This window comes from Lingula anatina, chromosome 2, assembly GCF_051362555.1.
Source record: "Lingula anatina isolate TDL-2025a chromosome 2, LinAna3.0, whole genome shotgun sequence".
Taxonomy (NCBI): domain Eukaryota; kingdom Metazoa; phylum Brachiopoda; class Lingulata; order Lingulida; family Lingulidae; genus Lingula; species Lingula anatina.
This window is the reverse complement of record NC_141768.1, coordinates 5554231-5579569: the sequence shown is the minus strand read 5'-3', so window position 1 is coordinate 5579569 and position 25339 is coordinate 5554231. Positions and strand designations below refer to the sequence as shown.

Here is a 25339-nt window from a genome sequence, read left to right as displayed (position 1 = left end):
AAACAAATTTTATACAGAATTTTAAACAAATGGCAAGAGATTGGAATGAAAAAAAATAGAGTAGGATATAACCAGAAGCCATTACAGCCTTTCTCATAAACCAAATTTTAGTGAGTCAGTCTGGGAGAACATGGCCAAGATGTGTGTAAAAACAAGAAGGCTTGATGTAGCTCAGGTGTGCCTAGGAAATATGGGTCATGCAAGAGGAGCCAAAGCTTTAAGAGAGTCCATGAAGGAGCCTGAGATAGATGCTAGAGTGGCAGCTTTAGCTCTGCAGTTAGGACTTTTGGTATGTTAAAATACATTTCTATACCTTGCTGCTCCAATATTTTCTTTTGTCTACCTATTTTAGGTATTGAAAGGGCAATTCTTGTGAACATAATACTTATATTCTAAAAAATATTTCATAACTTTTCTTATTTTTTTCTCTGTCTATAACTAGTAATTATCTGTCATGGCAGCAGTGTGTAATGTGCTGTATTTACAGAATTTTTGCATTTGTACATGAATATCATGTTTTGTAAAACCCTTTGAATTCCTGTTTTGAAATCATGCCAAATGTCTTTTCTTTAGGATGATGCAGAAAGATTGTTAAAGAATTGCAAGCGATATGATCTTTTAAATCAGCTGTATCAGGCCTCGGGACAGTGGAACAGAGTAAGTGTAATAATTTAATTATTGGTATGCATCAGGCATATATGACATTGTAAAAGTTTATTATATGACATATCTCACCAATTAATCATTAAATTTATATTTAGAGTGTTTTTGTACCACCAGCGTTAGCGCTGGCGGTACACATGGTTTTAGTCCCGTCCGGTCCGTTCCGCCGGCTCCTGCGGCTCCGCCGGCTCCGCCGCCATGTTACCGTTACCGCTTCTCCTCCTAGACGGTAAGGGCCCCCATACCCATCTCTTGGATTTAGGTCACCTATAATCTCAACTCGTTCCACGTAAAATTTGGGCTTTGTCGGTATTGGGGTCTAGGTGTGGCACTCATTGCAATGCACCCTTGTCCAAAAATGGCAAAATTAAATGCTAATTATCTACCCTACGGAAGGAATTATGGGAAAAATTTCTACAGACTGCTTTCCAAAAGTCATATGTGTAGATTTCAAATATGCCCTTGGATTTGACCTTTGACCTTTATTTCAAGGTCAAACAGGCAAAAATTTTCAAAAAAATGAATTTTTTTACGAAAAAAAATTTATGTGCGCTGTTATTCAGACACCACACAGACTTAACCAATAATATTATTGGAAAATGTTACCCTTCAGGTCATCTTTCATCTGTGTGAATTTGGGGTCAATCGGTGCATTTTCACGGGTGTAGCGGCCATAAGATACCGAAACTGAAAACTGTCTCTAATTCGGGAACCGTTAATGCTAGAGACCCATTCTTTTTTGCATTTTGTAGAGCATGTAAAGCCCAACACTGGAGGTGGTCTCCGTTTTTTTGTATTCCATACGGTTTTTGAGTTACGCTGTACCAAAAAGTACATATTGGTGGTGAAAGCAAAATGTGCAGTACGGTAATGGATAATAAATTTTGAACTCTGGAAAAATAAAACATAAGGCTTGGCAAAGCAGACAACTTGTGGTCAAAAATGACATTATTTCATCAAATTTGAACTTCTGGAACTTCAGAGCACCTCCCATTTCAAGAATTTTGACCAAAATGACCTTTTCTTTATTTTAATTAATTTTTTCTGTAGGAAATTTATGGCACATTAAGGTAACTCCGAAATTATAACATTTAGTCCCTTATATCTCCAAAACTGGCAGAGATAGGTCCATAGTTACTATTGAAGTTGAATAGGAAGTCATATACTGGCAATCTTACAGTGACCTTGAAATTGACCTTTGACCTACTTTTCACCATAAATTGAACTTTGCAAATTTTGCTTCCCTTTTATCTCCAAAACTGGCAGAGATAGGTCCATAGTTACTATTGAAGTTGAATAGGAAGTCATATACTGGCAATCTAAATGTGACCTTAAAATTGACCTTTGACCTACTTTTCACCATGAACTGAACTTTGCAAATTTTGCCTCCCTTTTATCTCCAAAACTGGCAGAGATAGGTCCATAGTTTCTATTGAACTTGAATATGAAGTCATATACTGGCAATCTAAATGTGACCTTGAAATTGACCTTTGACCTACTTTTCACCATGAACTGAACTTTGCAAATTTTGCTTCCCTTTTATCTCCAAAACTAGCAGAGATAGGTCCATAGTTACTATTGAAGTTGAATAGGAAGTCATATACTGGCAATCTAAATGTGACCTTAAAATTGACCTTTGACCTACTTTTCACCATGAACTGAACTCTGCTAATTTCTTTCTCTTTTAACTCCAAACCTGGCAGAGATAGGTCCATAGTTACTGTTGAAGTTGAATAGGAAGTCATATACTGGCAATCTAAATGTGACCTTGAAATTGACCTTTGACCTACTTTTTATCATGAATTGAACTTTGCAAATTTTGGTTCCCTTTTATCTCCAAAACTGGCAGAGATAAATCCATAGTTACTATTGAACTTGAATAGGAAGTCATATACTGGCAATCTTACTGTGACCTTGAAATTGACCTTTGACCTACTTTTCATCATGAACTGAACTTTGCAAATTTTGCTTCCCTACACTCCAAAGTTACGCTGTATCAAAAAGTACATTTTGGTGGTTAAAGCAAAATGTGCAGTACGGTAATGGATAATAAATTTTGAACTCCGGAAAAATAAAACATAAGGCTTGGCAAAGCAGGCAACTTGTGGTCGAAAATGACATTATTTCATCAAATTTGAACATCTGGAACTTCAGAGCACCTCCCATTTCAAGAATTTTTACCAAAATGACCTTTTCTTTATTTTAATTAATTTTTTCCGTAGGAAATTTATGGCACATTATGGTAACTCCAAAATTATCACATTTAGTCCCTTATATCTCCAAAACTGGCAGAGATAGGTCCATACTTTCTATTGAACTTGAATAGGAAGTCATATACTGGCAATCTTACTGTGACCTTGAAATTGACCTTTGACCTACTTTTCACCATAAACTGAACTTTGCAAATTTTGCTTCCCTTTTATCTCCAAAACTGGCAGAGATAGGTCCATAGTTACTATTGAAGTTGAATAGGAAGTCATATACTGGCAATCTAAATGTGACCTTAAAATTGACCTTTGACCTACTTTTCACCATGAACTGAACTTTGCAAATTTTGCCTCCCTTTTATCTCCAAAACTGGCAGAGATAGGTCCATAGTTTCTATTGAACTTGAATATGAAGTCATATACTGGCAATCTAAATGTGACCTTGAAATTGACCTTTGACCTACTTTTCACCATGAACTGAACTTTGCAAATTTTGCTTCCCTTTTATCTCCAAAACTAGCAGAGATAGGTCCATAGTTACTATTGAAGTTGAATAGGAAGTCATATACTGGCAATCTAAATGTGACCTTAAAATTGACCTTTGACCTACTTTTCACCATGAACTGAACTCTGCTAATTTCTTTCTCTTTTAACTCCAAACCTGGCAGAGATAGGTCCATAGTTACTGTTGAAGTTGAATAGGAAGTCATATACTGGCAATCTAAATGTGACCTTGAAATTGACCTTTGACCTACTTTTTATCATGAATTGAACTTTGCAAATTTTGGTTCCCTTTTATCTCCAAAACTGGCAGAGATAAATCCATAGTTACTATTGAACTTGAATAGGAAGTCATATACTGGCAATCTTACTGTGACCTTGAAATTGACCTTTGACCTACTTTTCATCATGAACTGAACTTTGCAAATTTTGCTTCCCTACACTCCAAAGTTACGCTGTATCAAAAAGTACATTTTGGTGGTTAAAGCAAAATGTGCAGTACGGTAATGGATAATAAATTTTGAACTCCGGAAAAATAAAACATAAGGCTTGGCAAAGCAGGCAACTTGTGGTCGAAAATGACATTATTTCATCAAATTTGAACATCTGGAACTTCAGAGCACCTCCCATTTCAAGAATTTTTACCAAAATGACCTTTTCTTTATTTTAATTAATTTTTTCCGTAGGAAATTTATGGCACATTATGGTAACTCCAAAATTATCACATTTAGTCCCTTATATCTCCAAAACTGGCAGAGATAGGTCCATACTTTCTATTGAACTTGAATAGGAAGTCATATACTGGCAATCTTACTGTGACCTTGAAATTGACCTTTGACCTACTTTTCACCATAAACTGAACTTTGCAAATTTTGCTTCCCTTTTATCTCCAAAACTGGCAGAGATAGGTCCATAGTTACTATTGAAGTTGAATAGGAAGTCATATACTGGCAATCTAAATGTGACCTTAAAATTGACCTTTGACCTACTTTTCACCATGAACTGAACTTTGCAAATTTTGCCTCCCTTTTATCTCCAAAACTGGCAGAGATAGGTCCATAGTTTCTATTGAACTTGAATATGAAGTCATATACTGGCAATCTAAATGTGACCTTGAAATTGACCTTTGACCTACTTTTCACCATGAACTGAACTTTGCAAATTTTGCTTCCCTTTTATCTCCAAAACTGGCAGAGATAGGTCCATAGTTACTGTTGAAGTTGAATAGGAAGTCATATACTGGCAATCTAAATGTCTTATCATGAATTGAACTTTGCAAATTTTGGTTCCCTTTTATCTCCAAAACTGGCAGAGATAGGTCCATAGTTACTCTTGAACTTGAATAGGAAATCATATACTCACTCGGAACTACTCGGATGTCTCCGCACTCGACAATAACCTCGGACGTAATACGGAGGCAGCCATATTTGATTGTTGATTGTTGGGAAGGAACTACTTTCAACCTCGCGCTAATTTAAACCTAATTCTTTCAACGCCTGTATCTATTTATCCTTTAAATCAAAGTCAATCTTAGTGCATTGTTTGGCAAACTGTAAAGCATCATAAAAATCAGGGATATTGACAGCCATCTTTATGAGCGTAATGATCGATTGAGTGAGAAGGCATTTCCGGCGGACAAAATGCATGGATTTGGTGCATATTTCTCCGCCTATCACATCAGAGGTTAGTATGGAGCTTGCGGAATTGGCCGAGGATTGCCGATTGTCATATACTGGCAATCTTTCTGTGACCTTGAAATTGACCTTTGACCTACTTTTCATCATGAACTGAACTTTGCAAATTTTGCTTCCCTTTTATCTCCAAAGTTATGCTGTATCAAAAAGTACATTTTGGTGGTTAAAGCAAAATGTGCAGTACGGTAATGGATAATAAATTTTGAACTCCGGAAAAATAAAACATAAGGCTTGGCAAAGCAGGCAACTTGTGGTCGAAAATGACATTATTTCATCAATTTTGAACATCTGGAACTTCAGAGCACCTCCCATTTCAAGAATTTTTACCAAAATGACCTTTTCTTAATTTTAATTAATTTTTTCCGTAGGAAATTTATGGCACATTATGGTAACTCCAAATTTATAACATTTAGTCCCTTATATCTCCAAAACTGGCAGAGATAAGTCCATAGTTACTATTGAAGTTGAATAGGAAGTCATGTACTGGCAATCTTACTGTGACCTTGAAATTGACCTTTGACCTACTTTTCACCATGAACTGAACTTTGCAAAATTTGCCTCCCTTTTATCTCCAAAACTGGCAGAGATAGGTCCATAGTTTCTATTGAACTTGAATATGAAGTCATATACTGGCAAATTAAATGTGACCTTGAAATTGACCTTTGACTTACCTTTCACCATGAACTGAACTTTGGAAATTTTGCTTCCCTTTTATCTCCAAAACTGGCAGAGATAGGTCCATAGTTACTTTTGAACTTGAATAGGAAGTCATATACTGGCAATCTAAATGTGACCTTGAAATTGACCTTTGACCTACTTTTTATCATGAATTGAACTTTGCAAATTTTGGTTCCCTTTTATTTCCAAAACTAGCGAGATATGTCCATAGTTACTATTGAACTTGAATAGGAAGTCATATACTGGCAATCTAAGTGTGACCTTGAAATTGACCTTTGACCTACTTATAATCATGAACTGAACTCTGCTAATTTCTTTCTCTTTTAACTCCAAACCTGGCAGAGATAGGTCCATAGTTACTATTGAAGTTGAATAGGAAGTCATATACTGGCAATTTACTGTGACCTTGAAATTGACCTTTGACCTACCTTACGATGAACTTAACTTTGATTGTACCATTTTAAGTTATATATATTTTTTGCGTATTTTGAAAATTCTTGTTGATTGCATTTTTATAGCTTGTCAAGCATAAGACTGGTGGCTGTGTCCCTTATTTTGTGTATGTGGGGGTCTATGCGAATGCGCTTGCTCCAGCTGGTGGTACAATATTCGGAGGCGGTATCGCCTCTCTGATCCTCTAGTTTAATTCTTGTGTTTGGGTTTACATTTAATCTCACAATTCGGACAATGCTTATCCCACAGGCTTTAGAAACTGCAGAAATGTATGACAGAATTCACTTGAGGACAACTTATTACAACTATGCGAAGTATTTGGAGGCCAAAGGAGACATCAAAGCTGCCATTCCAAAGTAAGCCCCCTTCTTTAAAGGTGTCTGCAATCTTTATCAGTCATTGTATACAACAAGTATTTTTGAGAAAAGATTTATGTTGTAACTTGTAAGGCCTAGAATCTTGTTCAATTTATTCAAAGGTGGGATGCTCTTGAAATATAGTCATCATTACCTGTCAAGTCTTCTATTTGGTAAATGTATATGCTTGTCACCTCTGCCAAATGTACATAGGAATTTATTGCCTTTGAAGATATTTAAATTATTGCTAGTAATACAACTAATGTCTGTATAGTCTTGCCAAGTGGATCTTATAATGATGATGATGGTAATGATGATGATATTATGGTATAACTCCGCCATTATGTTCTTAATATCCAACCCATTTTTTTTCCAGCTTTGAAAAGTCAGATACACACAGGTTTGAAGTGCCAAGGATGCTGTTTGAAGAAACTTCTGAATTGGAAGCATACATAATGAGGACCAAAGACAAGTAAGTGCTTTTGTTTTTGAATTGTTTAATAGAATAAACGCTCAAAGAGAAATCATAAGCAGTTGATTCTTGTTACTAGGAAGAAGTGGAATGACCTTTCAAAAATGTCTTATGAAATTATTTCTTTTCATCTGAAAAAAAACTTGAAGCACATTTAAAATGAGTTGTCCAAATGCATGTTATTAATTTAGATCATTTTCCACTTTACTGATAAATGGAAATAATGGTGTAATCTTTTCATTTCAGAGCACTGCGTAAGTGGTGGGCCCAATACATGGAGAGTACAGGGGAAATGGAAACTGCTCTTCAGTTTTATGAAGCAGCTCAGGACTTCTTATCACTAGTCAGGGTTTACTGCTACTGTGGTAACCTGGACAAGGTGGGGAATGTTTTGATTTTAATGTACTTGTATGTTACTGACAACTCACTGAATTAAAGAGAGTAATAAGAATATTAAAGGAACCATATTCCAGGCTGTAAACTTATGTTAGAAAAAAAATACAAAGGATACATTTTTCTTAGGCCCTCCATCACACATATCTGTCCTTAAATCTCCATTTTCTGCTATATATTTTCATAAAATGTACAAATTAAATCTTGTCTAAATATGAATAAGTTACTTTCACAATGAAAAGAAATTGACATCACTAAGTATAAAATGAACTTCCATGTTTTTATCTTGATATAATTACTTGACATCCAGGCAGCAGAAATCTGCAATGAAACTGGTGACAGAGCGGCATGTTATCACTTGGCAAGGCAGTATGAAAACCAGGAGAACATCAGGGAATCCATCCACTTCTTCACCAGAGCACAGGCATATGGAAATGCCATCAGACTCTGCAAGGTATGGCAGTCATAATCTGCTAGGTATTTTAAATTGAAATGTTTAGATAAAGTTTGACAATGAAATGTTTCCTTTTATTCCTTTTCCATATCCCTGACTAAAAACTAATTAATGAATGCCAAATAATGATTCATGGAACATTAAAAATTAATGTCCACCTTATCATTAAAGACCATTTGTAATTAACACAAATATTTCTTTGCAAAATTTAAGGAAAATGGCCTAGAAGATCAGCTGATGAACTTGGCCTTATTAAGTAACCCACATGACATGATGGAGGCAGCCAGGTATTATGAGGACAAGCCAGGGTGCCAGGACAAGGCTGTCATGCTGTACCATAAGGTAAGTAGTAAACTGTGAATGAAATGGTGAAGGGAGATGGGATAGTGGAAGGTGGGGGGGAGGGGGGGGTGGAGAGTGAGTGATTGAGAGTGGGGGGTGTGAGTCTGGTGAGGCACAAAACAGTCTAAGCTCACTCTATCATTAATTTAAACTTTGCTACATAATAGAAATGCTTCAGTCCAATTAGTAAGACATCTATTTTCTTTGGTGGAAATATCAAAAATGATATTCACTTTTCACTGACAGATTAATTTAGAATTTATAAAGTTCTAATGGGAATGATATTTGAGTAGAATAGCATGGGTAATTTTTTGGCAATTTTTCTCATTTGTTGGTTATTTTGTTTTATAATTATAACCAACTTTACTATATTTTTTGCACATCATTCAACAACACAACTGACAGATTTCTTTTTACTTCAGTCTGGCAACTTCTCCAAAGCACTAGAGTTGGCCTTCACTACCAGGCAGTTTGGTGCTCTGCAGCTCATTGCTGGGGACCTGGATGAGAAGACAGACCCTGAACTGTTACAGCGCTGTGCTGATTTCTTCATGGAAAATGGACAGAATGATAGAGCTGTGGATTTACTGGCAATTGGAAAGAGGGTGAAGCCAATTTTATCTATCTCATTTTATTGTTTTTTTTTTACTTATGTGACTCTCACATGCTTTCATTTCTTTAGAAGTTCTGGTATTTTTTTTTTTTTTTTTTTTGCATAATGTAAAGAAAAAAATCTGATACAGCCTCTTTTCTTTACATATCTGTTACTTATGTAAGTGAATGGTAAATAATCAGACGAATAATATTGTAGCTCTGGAAAATCATTCATTCAATTTTAACCCTGTTTAACCTTTATAACTGTTGTAGTACTGGGAAGCATTAAAACTGTGTGCCCAGCATAATGTGCCCATGACGGAGGAACTGGGAGAGAAACTGACCCCACCCAAAGCCATGGCTGAAAATGAACAAGAGGAGAGAACCAAAGTACTGGAGGGAATTGCAGAGATCTGCCTGCAACAAAGACAGTATCACATAGCTACAAAGAAATACACACAGGCTGGAAATAAGATTAAGGTAAGAGCTATGAAACCTCTTTCCACAGTGACAATTAAAAGTAAACTTAGTAAATGTTAAGTGAGCATTTACTTTTGTAGTATTTAACAAAAAGCATAATTTTCTCTATTTTTTGAAAGTTTTTTTTTAAACACAGAGTGAGCTCTTTATCTTATCCTTATTCAATTCACGGGATTGTTTGTATTTATCTATTCTGAAAACACTAATTATATCATCTTTTTACTTGGAATCAATATCTAAAGCCTGCTTCCCATAAGTTAATATTGTCCTTCCCTTGTTGTACAGGCCATGAAAGCACTCCTTAAATCTGGTGACACAGAAAGGATAGTGTTCTTTGCTGGAGTGTCCAGACAGAAGGAGATCTACGTGATGGCAGCCAACTATTTGCAGTCCCTAGACTGGAGGAAAGACCCAGAAATCATGAAGAATATCATCGGGTTCTACACCAAAGGCAGGGCACTAGATCTACTGGCAGGCTTTTATGATGCTTGTGCACAGGTAAAAACTGGTTGTATTGATATAGATATGATAAAATATTTACATGATTGCATTTTACTTTTATTTATAATACAGAAGAACTGTTTGTCATGAAAGTATAATAAATTAGTTTCACAGTATTCCTCTACAAAATTGGAAAGGAGTTGACTGCAGTGGAAAGGGTCATTTCCTAAACATCAATAACTTATTTTCCATTCTGTTATGAACTGAATTTTAGAAATGCATGTCAAAATGTGTGCAAAGACTGAGAGGTATGTTTTCTCCATAAGGTTGAAATTGATGAATACCAGAACTATGACAAAGCTCTGGGTGCCTTAAACGAAGCCTACAAGTGCATGGCCAAGGCAAAGATGAAGAACCAGTCTCTGCAAGAGGAAAAGCTGGCTGCTTTTAAACAGAGGATAAATCTCATTAAGAAATTTGTGCAAGCTAGAAGGTATGTGGATATTATTGTACAAATACTGTTTTTAAAATATTACACCCCATTTCCATAGATTTTTAGATCAATCTATCCCTGTGGGGAGTCTCACTAGATTACTGTCAGCTTGGCCGGCTTAAGCGTCTGTCCCACCTACTAAAAGCTGTAAGGGGGTAATTTACTATGGTGCCCGCTCGGCTGACTGCAATTTAGCTTGAACCCCCAGGGAGTTAGGTCAATCTAAAACTTAATCTTTAGATCGATCTAAATCTCTGGGAAAGCACCCTTACTCAACATTTATGGTATTTTAATACCATACTTAAAAGTATATTTTACTTATCTTTTTGTATTAAGTTCAACCATTTAAATAATTTTATATTAATATCACCTTTTAGAAAAATTCTTTTGGAAATATCACTTGTGCACAGGGTTCCTTCATGACCTATGCTTCATGAATGGAATAGGTGAAAGTGATACATGGGTGGATGATTTTAGAATATTTGATAAATAAAAGTATCACCAATTCCAGAGTGTATGATGAAGATCCAGATGAGGCAGTGAAGCAGTGTCAGGTATTGCTAGAGGACCCAGACCTGGACAGTGCTGTCAGAATGGGAGATGTCTATGGTTTTACTATTGAACACTATGCCAGGAAGGAGAAATGGAAAGCTGTAAGAATAGCCATAACATTGACATAGTAGTTTTAGCATTACCACTGGTGTTAATTTTTATTTAATTTTTTGAGCAAAATCATTTTCACTGAAACATTAGTTTGATAAATAAGTTTTTAATCTTTATTTACTGTTTAAAAACCATAAAGTTGTTCTCGTTAACAAAGACATTGTATTAATTTACAAGACCGCTTTATGTTGTAGAGCAAAGCCTTTCAAAATGTATTTTTGAGAAAAAAATATTAAATATTAACTGTTGATATGGGGAGGTTTGAAACAAATGATTTGGTGTCAATATAACAAAAGAAGTGTTACATCAGATAACTGGTTTTAAGATTATTTATACGATATGTGCATTTATTACTTATGACAAAGTCATAATTTGAATAATTTGTGATTTCATTTTTCTCCACAGGTATTTCCCCTTGTCATTTGCAATTTTTTTTTTATGAATTAAAGAGCTAAATAATAAGTGATATTTCTTATAAGATATAAATATTTACCACAGGCTTACTCAACTATGGAGGAGATGCGCAACAAGATTCCCACAGTCAATATGGCATACTATGTAAACATGAGGACAATAGAGGCCATCCATCAGGCACTGGACATTCCACTAGGACGTGGTATCGGAGCTGAGAGGACAAATGGAGTTCGTAGCGCATCACCAGAGGAGGATGGAGAAGAGTTTGTGGAGGAAGAGGTCGCTGATTTCACTGAGGATTAGTTGTCTTTATTATGAGATGAAGAGGACATGAAGTTTGTGGAAGAATAAATATCTGCCTTTACGAGGTTAAGAGTTTTTCATTATTGGAGTAGGATGATCAACTTTGTGGAAGAAGAGGCTGATTTTCTGCTGATGTGTTTATTTCTTAAAGTAATATTTATTGTAGTTTAATTTAACTGGAATTTAGCTGAAACCATCCACCCAGGTATGTAAATAAAAACAAATTGAATTTTCATGCCAGGACCATTTTGATAAAAGTTTTCAATCCATGTCCATAATGCACTTTGTGCACGTGATGTTCTTCTATACACCGTCCATAAATACGTCCTTTTTGAAAAGGGTGGCATTTCACCATTTTCAGTGGTATTCATGATAGCACATAAGTGGACTTTTATAAGAACAACAATTTGAATCCTGAAGTCTGTGACTTCTTGTTTAAAGCTTATCTCTCATTCTTTACCTCTAATGAACTGCAATGTGTATATTTTTAAAAACAATAATGATTTTAAGTTGAATGAGCCAGTTATTGATTGGCTGCTTTTTTCTACTATGAAAACAATATATTTTGTTAAATGGAAATCCTTGAAAGGTTCAAAATTTTCCACCACGAGTTAGAAGGGTGCAGGTGGACTTTTTTGGGATTATAAGAATTAAAGTACACTACAGTATAATGCTGAACAAAGGAAGGAACAAAAATTGAAATATATGAGGAGTGAAAGGAAAGCAAAAGTTGTAGCTGCAGACTAAGGCTTGTAGGTCTTGTTTTTATGAAAACATTTATAGATGTTTAAATTATCCTGATCTCATGTCAGTCATATTGTATACACATTTTATGTGGATTTTCAACACAAGTGCTCTTCATTATTAAATGTTTTATGTCCTTTTAAATGTACTTTAAAATCAGTTATATGGCAATCCATTTTCTTGATTTTTTTCCTTGAAATTGGAGATAATGTTTGATCAAGTTTCTGATAATTTGTTTAGAAGTAGTAGTTCATTTGTGAAATATGTCACAACTACTCATGAATAGCCGTAAGGATGAAATGAAGAATCAATATTACTACCATTTATATAAATCTACAAATTCTACAAATACTATTCAAGACGTGTGTAAATATAAAATTGTAAATTTTGTTGTAAATACAAATGTTTACAAGTGTGGTGAAATAAAATCTTAATTTTTAGACAGCCTTTTTCATGATGTGCACATGGAATAAAAACAGCTTTAGAGATTAAAGAATCATTCCTCTTCTTAGAAGTCTCAAATGCTATTATTAAATTAGGGCTTATATGATATATCCTAGAATATTATTTGATGAGACCCACATATCCAATGAATATATATAATGCTTAGATTTATATATGTACATTTTATTACATATTTTCCTGTGCACTGGTTATCTACATGACACAATAAAATCAAATGTTTACAAAGCCCAAATCATCTTCAAACAATGATAAGTCTTCATCTGGACGCCAAGTAAGATTTATGAGATATTTTTAGTCTTGTGGATCTTATCCAATAAAATTATACCGGGACATCCTTACCCCTAAATGATCATAAAAAGACACAAATAAAATCAATTCTGAAGTTCATTTCTGCAGCTATTTTTGAAGAACACAGTTTGGATTTCGCCTATTGTAGGAAACTGAGATCAGTCAAACTTGGGCAGTATGCACACATCATTAATCTACAAAATATTAATTCTGAAATATGTGAAGTATATATTTCTATAAAAATGTTATGGAGAATTTTAAAATAAAATTCCTGTAGATTTGCTGGAGAATCTTCTGCACTGTCCAACCTTATCATAGAACCTTGTATCTGCCTCTGTTGATTGGTTGATAAGAATTTTGCTGAAAAAATAAGAAGAATACACTGATAATATAACTGATATGAGCAATTGTTTACAACATCCTATTTGGCTTAATTTTAAAATTTTGTTCTAAATTGACATACTGTTCTTGAAGTATCACGTATTTAAATTTCTCATACATCTTACAATATTTTTGGAGATTGAAAATGATAAATAAACCAGCTGCAACAACATGTGAGAATTTCAATAATCTTTGTCTCCATTAAATAACACAATACGGGGGGCTAGGGTGCAGATAGAGCCATTTTCAATTTATCTTTTACACTACTCAGATTGCCAAAATAATAATAATAATAATAATAATAATAATAATAATAATAATATAAAACTATGAATATTTCTGTGCTCTATTACACATTAATAAAATGATTGTGTGAGATCCCTTTAAGAGCAAAAACAGGTACAGGTAACTCTCATGTTCTTGTTTCTAAAGGGATCAAACAACCATTATAAGAATAAGATGTTGACCACTGGGACAAAATGTCCATTCACTCACCAGTCTAACCAGCTCCTCCTTGATCAGCCTGGTGATCTCTGTCTTAGCCTTCTGTATGGACAGCTCACTGGTGGCCTCTATAGCCAGGTATAGCTTGCGCTCCTCTTCCTTAGGTAGTTTACCTGGAGGGAAGTATGTCCCACGCACTGTGATACCTGCCTCTGAGTACTCACAGATCTGAGCCAGGGCTTCCTAATATCAACAAGACCAAGAAAGAGTTATCATAACATCAAGTGGAACAGGTTGCCAGCATATATTTTGTCATAAATGTTATGACACTTGTAATAACTAAACAAATTTCCATATAAACTGATGGCAAAGCACTTGCAGAAGCAGGGTTATAGCAAGTGAATGTAAGAACTGGGAAATGTATAATTGTTTTTCCTATTTCTATTTTCTTAACTTGGAATATCTGCGTAAAGAACTAGTAGGGGAATCCTAAGAACAATGTAACCCCTCCCCTCTTCTCTTGGGTTCTTATATTATAATTTCCTTTTACCTTAGAGGTGACTTTCCACCTGGCAGTCTGTGGGAAGTCATTGATCTCCAGCTCCAGTTCATATCTCTTAAATGTTTCTCCCTGCTGCTCCTGTCCCTCTTTCTCTTCCTCTGCAGGAGGACGGTACCCTATCTTAGCATTGATCTTCTCTGCCATCTGCTCTGCTATAGTCTTGGCCTGAATAAAGATAAAACTACTGTATATATTCTACTACAATGTATTTTTAGTACCTCAAAGTGCTGAAGGTAATATTACTAAATCTAACTTTACAACATGATGGTCTAAGTGACACCCAAATTCATTCAAATTTGTGTAGAATAAAATTTTATAACCTTTAAAACATTTGTTAAATTTCTTCATTATTTTTCTAAAATAAGACACATAGGAAAAATCATTTATAAATAAATATGCCTAAAATTAAATAAATTTCACAATAATTCTTCTTACAGAGACTTGAGGTGCCTGAGATGGTAGTCCCTGTAAGATGGATGCAGCAGCCTGCTGTGTAATATCTTGTGCCTCCGCTCCCAGGTTTTTCTGCCTGTTGATCATGGAGGCCAGTCTCTTGGCCAGCTCCAGTTTCTGTTGGTTGGACGCAGTGGGCTGGGCCTGCTGGTTAATCATGGGCTGGTGGACATCGGTCACTCGGGTCTTACTGGCAAACATGTCTTCAATCTGCTGGTCAATCTGAAGACAGAAACAGAATGGGGTTTGTAGAATGTGGGTAAATGTGCTTGAATTCATGAACAGGAATTACTTTATAGTTATAAAAAGTCTTGAAAAAAATTTAAACATCTGCATTTTGTTATGAATGGGGTTCGGTACCTGACAACATACTCTGTCCAAAAAGAACTAGAGGATCAGAGAGGCGATACCGCCTCCGAATATTGTACCACCAGCTGGAGCAAGCGCATTCGTATAGACCCCTACATACACAAAATAAGGGACACAGCCACCAGTCTTGTGCTTGACAAGCTGTAAACTTGCAATCAACAAGAATTTTCAATATATGCAAAAAATATATGAAACTAAAAATGGTACAATCAAATTTAAGTTCATCGTAAGGTAGGTGAAAGGTCATTTTCAAGGTCACAGTAAATTGCCAGTATATGACTTCCTATTCAAGTTCAATAGTAATGATGGACCTATCTCTGCCAGGTTTGGAGTTAAAAGAGAAAGAAATTAGCAGAGTTCAGTTCATGATAATAAGTAGATCAAAGGTCAATTTCAAGGTCACACATAGATTGCCAGTATATGACTTCCTATTCAATTTCAATAGTAACTATGGACCTATCTCGCTAGTTTTGGAGATAAAAGAGAACCAAAATTTGCAAAGTTCAATTCGTGATAAAAAGTGGGTCAAAGGTCAATTTCAAGGTCACACTTAGATTGCCAGTATATGACTTCCTATTCAAGTTCAATAGTAACTATGGACCTATCTCTGCCAGTTTTACAGATAAAAGGGAAGCAAAATTTGCAAAATTCAGTTCATGGTGAAAAGTAGGTCAAAGGTCAATTTCAAGGTCACACTTAGATTGCCAGTATTTGACTTCCTATTCAAGTTCAATAGTAACTATGGACCTATCTCTGCCAGTTTTGGAGATAAAAGGGAAGCAAAATTTGCAAAGTTCAGTTCATGGTGAAAAGTAGGTCAAAGGTCAATTTCAAGGTCAGAGTAAGATTGCCACTATATGACTTCCTATCCAAGTTCAATAGTAACTATGGACCTATCTCTGCCAGTTTTGGAGATAAAAGGGAAGCAAAATTTGCAAAGTTCAGTTCATGGTGAAAAGTAGGTCAAAGGTCAATTTTAAGGTCACATTTAGATTGCCAGTATATGACTTCCTATTCAAGTTCAACAGTAACCATGGACCAATCTGTGCCAGTTTTGGAGATAAAAGGGAAGCAAAATTTGCAAAGTTCAGTTCATGGTGAAAAGTAGGTCAAAGGTCAATTTTAAGGTCACATTAAGATTGCCAGTTTATGACTTCCCATTCAACTTCAATAGTTACTATAGACCTATCTCTGCCAGTTTTGGAGATAAAAGGGAAGCAAAATTTGCAAAGTTCAGTTCATGGTGAAAAGTAGGTCAAAGGTCAATTTCAAGGTCAGAGTAAGATTGCCACTATATGACTTCCTATTCAACTTCAATAGTAACTATGGACCTATCTCTGCCAGTTTTGGAGATATAAGGGACTAAATGTTATAATTTTGGAGTTACCATAATGTGCCATAAATTTCCTACAGAAAAGATTAATTAAAATAAAGAAAACATCATTTTGGTCAAAATTCTTAAAATAGGAGATGCTCTGAAGTTCCAGATGTTCAAATTTTATGAAATAATGTCATTTTTGACCACAAGTTGTCTGCTTTGCCAAGCCTTATGTATTATTTTTCCAGAGTTCAAAATTTATTATCCATTACCGTACTGCACATTTTGCTTTCACCACCAATATGTACTTTTTGATACAGCGTAACTTGAAAACCGTATGGAATACAAAAAAACGGAGATCACCCCAAGTGTTGGGCTTTACATGCTCTACAAAATGCAAAAAAGAATGGGTCTCTAGCATTAACGGTTCCCGAATTAGAGACAGTTTTCAGTTTCGGTACTTTATGGCCGCTACTCCCGTGAAAATGCACCGATTGACCCCAAATTCACGGAGATGAAAGATGACCCGAAGGGTAACACTTTCCAATAATATTATTGGTTAAGTCAGTGTGGTGTCTGAATAACAGGGCAAAAAAAATTTTTTTTGTAAAAAATCTCATTTTTTTGAAAATTTTGGCCCGTTTGACCTTGAAATAAAGGTCAAAGGTCAAATCCAAGGGCATATTTGAAATCTACACATATGACTTTTGGAAAGCTGTCTGTAGAAATTTTTCCCATAACTCCTTCCGTAGGGTAGATAATTAGCATTTAATTTTGCCATTTTTAGACAAGGGTGCATTGCAATGAGTGCCACACCTATACCCCAATACCGACAAAGCCCAAATTTTACGTGGAACGAGTTGAGATTATAGGTGACCTAAATCCAAGAGATGGGTTAAGGGGCCCTTACCGTCTAGGAGGAGAAGCGGTAACGGTGACTTGGCGGCGGAGCCGCAGGAGCCGGCGGAGCCGCAAGAGCCGCAGGAGCCGGCGGAGCCGCAGGAGCCGGCGGAACATACGGGTCGGGACTAAAACCATGGGTACCTCCAGCGCCTACGCTGGTGGTACAATAAATAACCAATGACTTTTACAACTTAAAGAAACAAAATGGAACATTTTTTTTTTTTTGCTTTCTTCAGCCATGCTATATCATTTCAGTTATTGGTGCAAATTTTCAAAACCCAAAAAACTTACATCAATACCAGCATCTTCTTCATCTGAGTCTTGCAATCCTAGAGCAGCTTTCTGTAACTTCTTTCTCTCGTCCGCCAGGTGGGCCTCCGTCTCGTCAAACTTGAAACCTTTCCCCCTGAAGCCACTGCTGCTCTTGATCTTTTTGCCTTCCTGATATATGACAAAAATATTACTTTTGAAAGAAAATGTTGAGTAAAGAAAGGTTATTTGGAAATTGAACACAATGGGTCTGTTAAGTGTGATCTAAATATTCAAACAACTTATTTCAGGTTAGTACATAAAATTTCCAAAAAGAGACACTAAAAATAATTAAGAGATGAATATAATTCCCTATTTCTGAAAAAATGCAGGGCTGTTATTAAAACATATGTGTCAATAGTAGAGAAAGTATTCCACACCTCATCCAAGATGTTCAACTCATTAATAACATTTCTATTTTACAACATAAAGAGGTTTTAAAAAATCTTACGTCATTTGCCTCATTGGAAAAAAACCTTAACATCTTTACAATGAGATTGTCCTAGAAATAACATCAATACACAGATACCTCAATTTTGTGGGTAAATTTCTGACACTTACTGCTTCTGCTCTAGCCTTGTAATCGTCCCATAACTTCTGCAGGTCTGCAGGCACCACAGCTCCAGACTGTTCAAGTGCCTTGATGATGTCATTGGCATACCTCTCCTGTTCAGGGGTGATAAAGGTATACGCAAAACCTTTGTTTCCTGCTCGGCCAGTTCGCCTGTGGTGGTAAAATAAAATGTATAGAAAATTTCAATGAGATATTTTAAAAGAAAGAGAAATATGTACATCAAATAATTTCATTAACAATTAATCAATATTTAAAAATATGAAACCAGATATTAAACAGTTGAATAGATTAATAGGGAAAGTTAACAATGTAAAAAAATAATAATTCATAACAAAAGCTAACAATTAAATATTCTGGTGGATAAATTCCATTTCTCTTTCCATGGCTTCGCAAGAAATTAAAATAAGTATTTTAAATATCTCATACTGTAAGCACTCACCCGCATCTATGTACATAGTCTTCATAATGATTGGGACAGTCATAATTAACCACTAATATAAGATGCTTCACATCCAAGCCACGAGCTGCCACTGAAGTTGCTACCTGTAAAAGATAGAAAAATTAAATGAGTCAATTCTAATTTCTTCAATTTCAGAGTTGGAATCAGTTGGATAACAAAAAAATCACCTTGTGATTATACTCAAATAATTCTATAACCAGTACATAACATACCATGGCATAACTTTTCAAGTCTTTTATGTTCCACGGTAATCTTTGTGAACAAAGCAGAAAATAATGGCACCAAAATTATCCTTTAGAGCAAGTTGTGTTCATACAAAGTAATACAATCAGAATAATACTTGCCAGCAATTTAACATTCCCCTGCTTGAAGTCCGTGATGGTGCTGTCCCTGTCATACTGGTCAATACCTCCATGGAGACTCATACAGGGATAGGAGTGTTTCATCAGGTTCTTCATTAGCTCATCAGCATGTTCCTGCTTGTCCACAAACACCAGGACACTGCCCTGTTCCTGATAGACCCCCAGCAGTTCTAGCAGTTTGAAGAACTTGCTGTCATCATCTATGACCACCTAGATATAAATCAGACTATCATGAGTATTTGAAGACTTTAAAATCAAGCTGATTCATTACTTAAATAAAATTTGTGAAAAATATTTTATAATGTCAAATTAAACCTGTCAAACTAATGAGCAATGTACATTATTTAAGGGAAAAAATTTTGCCATTAAACATTGTTCCTACTCACAACATGCTGTTCTACATCCTTGCACACAACACTTCTTCCTCCAACCTGGACTTCAATGGGCTTGGTAAGGATCTTCCTGGCAAGGGCCTCCATCTGGCGAGGAAACGTGGCTGAAAACATCACAGTTTGGCGATCTGGTCTAATGTTGTCCACTATGCGCATCACCTTATCAGAGAAATGGAAAAACAATGGTGAAACATAATATTGATACAAGTAAGCTTCCCCATCTACTTACAGACTAAAGTCAAAAACCAACACATGTAATGAGAGCAATGTATCAAATTGTTAGTTCTGTTCTTCATTTAGATATCTTACCTGTGGTTCAAAGCCCATATCAAACATTCTGTCTGCTTCATCCAGTACAACAAATGTGCAACGCCGGCAGTTGGTAACTCTGCCTGAAAAGAGCAATAAATTGATGTCTTCACTAGAATATAGACAGAATAAAATTCTATTAATCACACATTAATCCAGAAATAGTTTTTTCATGGTCCTTGTCATATTATCTATTCTCACCATTGTTAGCTGCCAGCATGTCAATCATTCTTCCTGGAGTGCATACAATGATCTCGGCACCTCTTTTCAGCTCTGCTATCTGCTCTGAGATACCTGTTCCTCCATATACACACACTGCCTGCAGGCCAAGGTTTTTGGTGAATTTTTTACACTCTTTGGTAATCTGCATGGCTAGTTCTCTAGTTGGAGTCAAAATTATAGCTGAAAAAAAAGATGACAAAAATGAAAATATTCATAAACTTACATCTGAGTCAAGAAATAACTTCAATCTAAAGTGACAATTCTTCAGGTCTCATTTGCTCAGACTAAATTACAGGTAATACCTGTTATTTATTTTTTCCTAATTTATAAAAAAATGTTTCATTAAGAACCTAAAAACATATTGTCAAAAGGCACACCAAAAAAAGGAGTCACTTTGATAAACAGAAAAAAAGGACCTAAAAACCATCACACAGACTGTTCATCCTTTTCCAGTGTCTTACCTATAGATCCATCTCCTTCCTCCAAAGGTGGCTGATCCAGCACATGCCTCAACATGGGCAGTAGAAAGGCCAGAGTTTTCCCACTACCAGTCTTGGCGATCCCTATCACATCTCTTCCTGACATAATGGCAGGGATGGCTTGAGCCTGGATTGGGGTGGGCTTTTCATAGTCATACCTGCAGATTTGTAAAACATCTTGAAATATCAACCAATGGAACTGGTAAGAATAAACTGTATTTCTATGGAGTGCAAGAAAACTGATACTTTTTGTATTTAGTATAATGAGGAAGATGAGTGTGTTTGTCTGTAAGTACAGTGTGCATGCGTGCAAGAAAGTGTGCGTGTGTTAGAAAAACAAAACACTGCGTAAGTAAATTGCATACCTCTTTAAACATTCCATGATCTTTTTGCTCACACCACACTGAGCCCAGTTCCTAATAGGTTTAGGACAACCTTTGCCCCTGACTTTAATTCCCTCTAACTCATCTCTTAGCTGATCTACCTCTGAAAGGAAAAGAATGTGAATATAAAATTCAAGAACTGGTACTAACTGCAGTAAATAATACAAATACAAAAATGTACATTAACTAGTAAAATACACAAAAACAGTCACAGTCAGGGAAAGACATCAGACAAACATGGAAAGCTACCTTTAAGAGACCATTCCCACAGATATCTAGATCCAACTATCCCCCTGGGGAGTCTCACTAGATTGCTGTCTGCTTACCAGCTTAAATGTCTGTCCTGCCTACTAAAAGCTGTAAGGGGGAAATTAACTTTCGTGCGCGCTCGGCTGCCGGAAGCTGACAGCAATTTAGCATGAAACCCCAGGGGGAAATTAACTTTCTTGCGCGCTCGGCTGCTGGAAGCTGACAGCAATTTAGCATGAAACCCCAGATGGATCGATCTAAATCTGTGGGAACCCAGTCTAAGATATAGTGATCACCCATCATGCCCTACCTTCCTGGCTCATTTTTGTCAGTTCTGGCACTTCAACATAAAAGTCTTTCTTGAAAGGTCCATAGTATATTTTGGAATGATCTATGGCCAAAAATTCCTTTAAAAGATAAACAACAGAGATATATGATATTATATGATATAAACAGTCATGTAAAAAGCTCATCTCAGTATCATATCAATTTGAAAATATCTCTATTTTAATTTTGCTTAATTCTTTCATACACATTTTGAAAGAGTGATGTATTGCCCATTGCTGCATTTTGTTCAACATTTTACACTAAGGATCAGCTGGATTAGGCACATAATAGAAACTGTAATAATACATATAAAATAACTAAAGAGGTGTGGTACAGTTACACAGATAAACAATCTCACCTTTTTCTTTTTCTGCATTCCTGCAAACATTTCTTCCACACCCTCCTCTTCCTCCTCTGATGAGTACTAAAACAATGAATCATGTTCCATAACTAACTGCATCCAAACAAACAAATGAGCAAATATTTAACACTTTTGCTAATGTAGAGGCAGTTGACAGTTCAATCATTGCCACTACTAAACCCAACCAAATGCATATAGCATAACTTAAAAAATACCAAAGGCTACTGTCTTATACTTCCAAATAAATGATATTTGAACAGATATATTCTGCTTCCTTTCTTTCTTTGCTTTATGTATTAACTTGGTCATTTTCTCCAACCCTGAATTGAATACTTTTGTTTTTGCATACCCAGCAGTTATGCTATGTACACAACTGCCTCATTTGGCAGACTTTCATGAACTGGAGGGATGGATAAATAGGTTATGACCAGAAAATTGAAAACGTGCATTTCTGACTGACAAAGCGATAAATTTGGTTTTTCCTTTGGCATGTTGACTTTATTCGCGTCATATAAGAAACTAATAGAAGTGAATTATATGCATTTCAGGGAATCTACACTCATTTCATATGTAACTTTTAACAATTTCAATAAACAGAATAAATATATCAGGAAAACTTCAACACAACTTGAATACATATATTGGTTATGAATCATGTTTCACTGAAAAAAATCACCTCCATGGCATCTATGTTGCTTTCCATCAACTCTCCTTTCTTCTTGGCTGGGTCATCTTTGGACTTGGCCACTGCTGTCACAAAAGTCACTTTACTCACAGGTTCACTTACACTGGCCTACAAATACAACACATCATCAGAGTTGCATCTAATATGTATATGATGCACAAACAAATTCAGAAGAAAATGAATGAAAATTAAATAAATAAAATTTGTATTTTATAGCAAAGACTCAATGCACTAGGTAATGTACCAAGTAACCTTTGTATTATGATTCCTTGATCACACATCTTTGTGATCTATTTATTTTTCATCAATTTTTCTGTATCAATTATTCAAAATTTCCCATCAGTTTAAAATGCTGAAATGCTCTTCCAAAATGTGACCTAAACTGAAGTACTAAAGATATCATAAAGCAAATCAGAACATTTACCCCTTTAGTTCCTGCTTGATTGCCAGCTCCTGTCAGGTTTGATTTCACATGTTTGACTTCATCATTTACTTGCTGAAAACATGAATAAATATACTAAATGGAAAAGCAGTTCATTTTCATATATTGACAACAAAATCAATAGTGATTTGACTCATTATAAATTGTTGCAATTGTTTGTAACTAGACTATGTGAATGAGGAGGGGCAGTTCAAAGTCAAAACTAAGAATGTTGTACATATAAATTAAATCAACTGCAAGTTTTAATGGAATGTCTTCAAAAACACACTTATGAAGGAGTTGCAGGGAGTATGGTAGCTATAATATTTTTCACATGTTCATTCTATATCTATTATTTGTCACAGTCTAGCAACTGTCAGAAAAGAATATAATTTATACAATGTATCACCATAATAAGTATTTAAGAAGAGCCAAAGAATATAAATTTTATCACACTTCTGACTTCCAATATAAAAAAGTAAATCACTATTGTTCTAAATGTTTTTTTTTACTCTTAGAGCTGTATCTTTAAATTGTCTAATAATAATAATAATCTTTTGTCACATTTGTACTTCTAGAAATTGAAAATACATCCTGATACATCGATCTTCAAGTAAGAACTTTAAATTTACCTGCATGTAAGCATCAAGAGGGTCTATTTCATCCTCATCATCAGCACCATTTTCTTGCTTAACTTCCTCTTCTTCATCATCTGCATCATCCTCCAAGCTCCAGGTTTTGCTAGGAGGGGCAATATTTATTTGTGGCAACACAATGGTTTTCTTTCTATCCTCTCGCCATTTTTCTATCCTCTCTCTTCGTTTTTGCATTTCGTCTTCCAATCTTTTTTGCTCAGCTTCCTAAAAAAATATTACAGACTGACTGACTACAAACAGCGAGTTATATAAAAAAAACTGTTGAAGTAATTTATAAAATTGAGTATTAAAAGATACTGTAACAGTAAGTAGACAAAGGCACAGACATTTCACTGTGGCACAGTGTTATTTGATCATGTTTTTAAAAAATTCTGTAGATCATTCTATACCTTATCCATGGGCTCATCTTTCACTTTTATGGCTCCTTCAATAACTTTCTCTGGAGTTTTGCTACGAGACTTTTTATTCCTTTCCCTGCTTGTCGATCTCCTGAAATATTGGATATCTTTACAATTTTCCCCTTTTTCTTTTAACGCTAAACAGTCGAAGCAAGATACCTTCTTATCAATATCTTCTCAAAGAGGTAAAATATACATCAAGCGCAACCCAAAAAAGCACCAGAAAGATACCCATAATTGTCATGAAAATTTACATTCAGTGATCCTACCTGTTTTTGGTAAGCAAACTTGGTTCTGGTGGTCTAAAATGAATTAAGAGTGTGTTTTTTTCCAGCATAAAAAGTTTAACTGCATATATTTAGGATATGAAAAAGTTACATTTTTAAACAGCACTGAATCTACTTTTTATTCTTCAAGTTGCATACTTAAGGAAAAAATGAGTAGGTTAACTTTTTAAAAACTGGTATTTAAACAGTGACTGTAATTTGAAGAAAGACTTACTTTCTGTCTCTGTCTTTGTCTTTTTCTCTGTCTCTGTTTTTATCTCTATCCCGATCACGATCTCTGTCTCTTTCTCGATCTCTTGACCTGGACCTTCTTGACCTCTGAGTTCTTTCTCTTGAGCGTGATCTTCTGGATCTGTCTCTGTCCCTGCTTCGCGAGCGCCTAACTCTCTCACGACTTCGAGATCTTCTTGTACGTGATTTAGGGGATCTTGATCTACTTTTTCTCTTTTTACTTCTGTCTGGAGACCGCGACGTACTGCGAGACCTAGACCTCTTTCTGTATGATCTGAAGTACATGTAGATCATGCAGCAGGAAAGATTATAAAACACGTAGACTAAAATATTTAATCACCAAGTCGTTTTCACAATTACCGAAATTTAATCCCAAATACAGCAGCTTGTATACTTTTCAAAGTACACTGTTCCATCGACCAATAATTCAAACTAGTCTAGACAAAGCAATTCTTTTCCAATGTCATGAAGATGTAGTCAAATCTGAGAACACAGGTTTTTATTGTGGACAGGTTGAGGCATCTTAATATAAATTATGACAACTCACCTGCCTTCACGTGGCATCCTTAATGAATCTAAGTTACAGTCTAGATAGAAATGTTAAATACACCTAATTAAAGAGGCATAAACCAGTATTCTTAAATTATTTCATTTCCCCGGCACCGAATACGTTGTTGTGTGAATGCCAAAAATTGGTACGATATAG

The 25339-nt window shown here is 35.4% G+C and overlaps 2 protein-coding genes across 4 annotated transcripts in view; one reads left to right on the top strand and one right to left on the bottom strand.

The window, feature by feature from the left end:
- Window positions 1–12785, top strand: part of LOC106176872 (intraflagellar transport protein 140 homolog) — a 23200-nt gene extending 10415 nt beyond the window's left edge. For both annotated transcript variants that reach the window (XM_087005326.1, XM_087005327.1), the window contains exons 18-30: window positions 112–289; window positions 574–657; window positions 6446–6552; window positions 6929–7024; window positions 7271–7403; window positions 7728–7871; window positions 8085–8213; window positions 8636–8818; window positions 9081–9287; window positions 9573–9785; window positions 10055–10221; window positions 10733–10874; window positions 11383–12785. In XM_087005326.1, the coding sequence (XP_086861452.1) occupies window positions 112–289; window positions 574–657; window positions 6446–6552; window positions 6929–7024; window positions 7271–7403; window positions 7728–7871; window positions 8085–8213; window positions 8636–8818; window positions 9081–9287; window positions 9573–9785; window positions 10055–10221; window positions 10733–10874; window positions 11383–11601 (2002 nt within the window). In that variant the 3' untranslated portion in view covers window positions 11602–12785. The remainder of the gene's footprint in view (window positions 1–111; window positions 290–573; window positions 658–6445; window positions 6553–6928; window positions 7025–7270; window positions 7404–7727; window positions 7872–8084; window positions 8214–8635; window positions 8819–9080; window positions 9288–9572; window positions 9786–10054; window positions 10222–10732; window positions 10875–11382) is intronic.
- Window positions 12653–25339, bottom strand: LOC106176873 (putative ATP-dependent RNA helicase DDX46). 2 transcript variants are annotated; one of them, XM_087005336.1, is made up of 22 exons: window positions 25181–25339; window positions 24617–24907; window positions 24385–24417; window positions 24107–24206; window positions 23694–23921; window positions 23065–23136; window positions 22632–22748; window positions 21953–22018; window positions 21578–21674; window positions 21001–21121; window positions 20618–20793; window positions 20136–20336; window positions 19935–20017; window positions 19620–19784; window positions 19212–19443; window positions 18851–18950; window positions 18399–18561; window positions 17820–17969; window positions 14921–15160; window positions 14474–14650; window positions 13975–14166; window positions 12653–13458 (listed from the first exon to the last, which is right to left on the bottom strand). In XM_087005336.1, exons 1-22 carry the CDS (start codon window positions 25195–25197, stop codon window positions 13411–13413), a joined length of 3069 nt encoding a protein of 1022 aa, XP_086861462.1. In that variant the 5' UTR covers window positions 25198–25339; the 3' UTR covers window positions 12653–13410. The 2 variants fall into 2 exon arrangements, with proteins under 2 accessions (XP_086861462.1, XP_086861463.1); XM_087005337.1 differs by lacking the exon at window positions 24385–24417.

Excerpts from the sequence above, each read along its gene's own strand:
- LOC106176873 (XM_087005336.1), bottom strand. Across the intron at positions 22,019-22,631 it reads GCAACATAGATGCCATGGAG|TACTCATCAGAGGAGGAAGA; the intron begins GTGATTTTTTTC and ends TCATTGTTTTAG. Across the intron at positions 19,785-19,934 it reads ATATGGGCTTTGAACCACAG|GTGATGCGCATAGTGGACAA; the intron begins GTAAGATATCTA and ends TTCTCTGATAAG.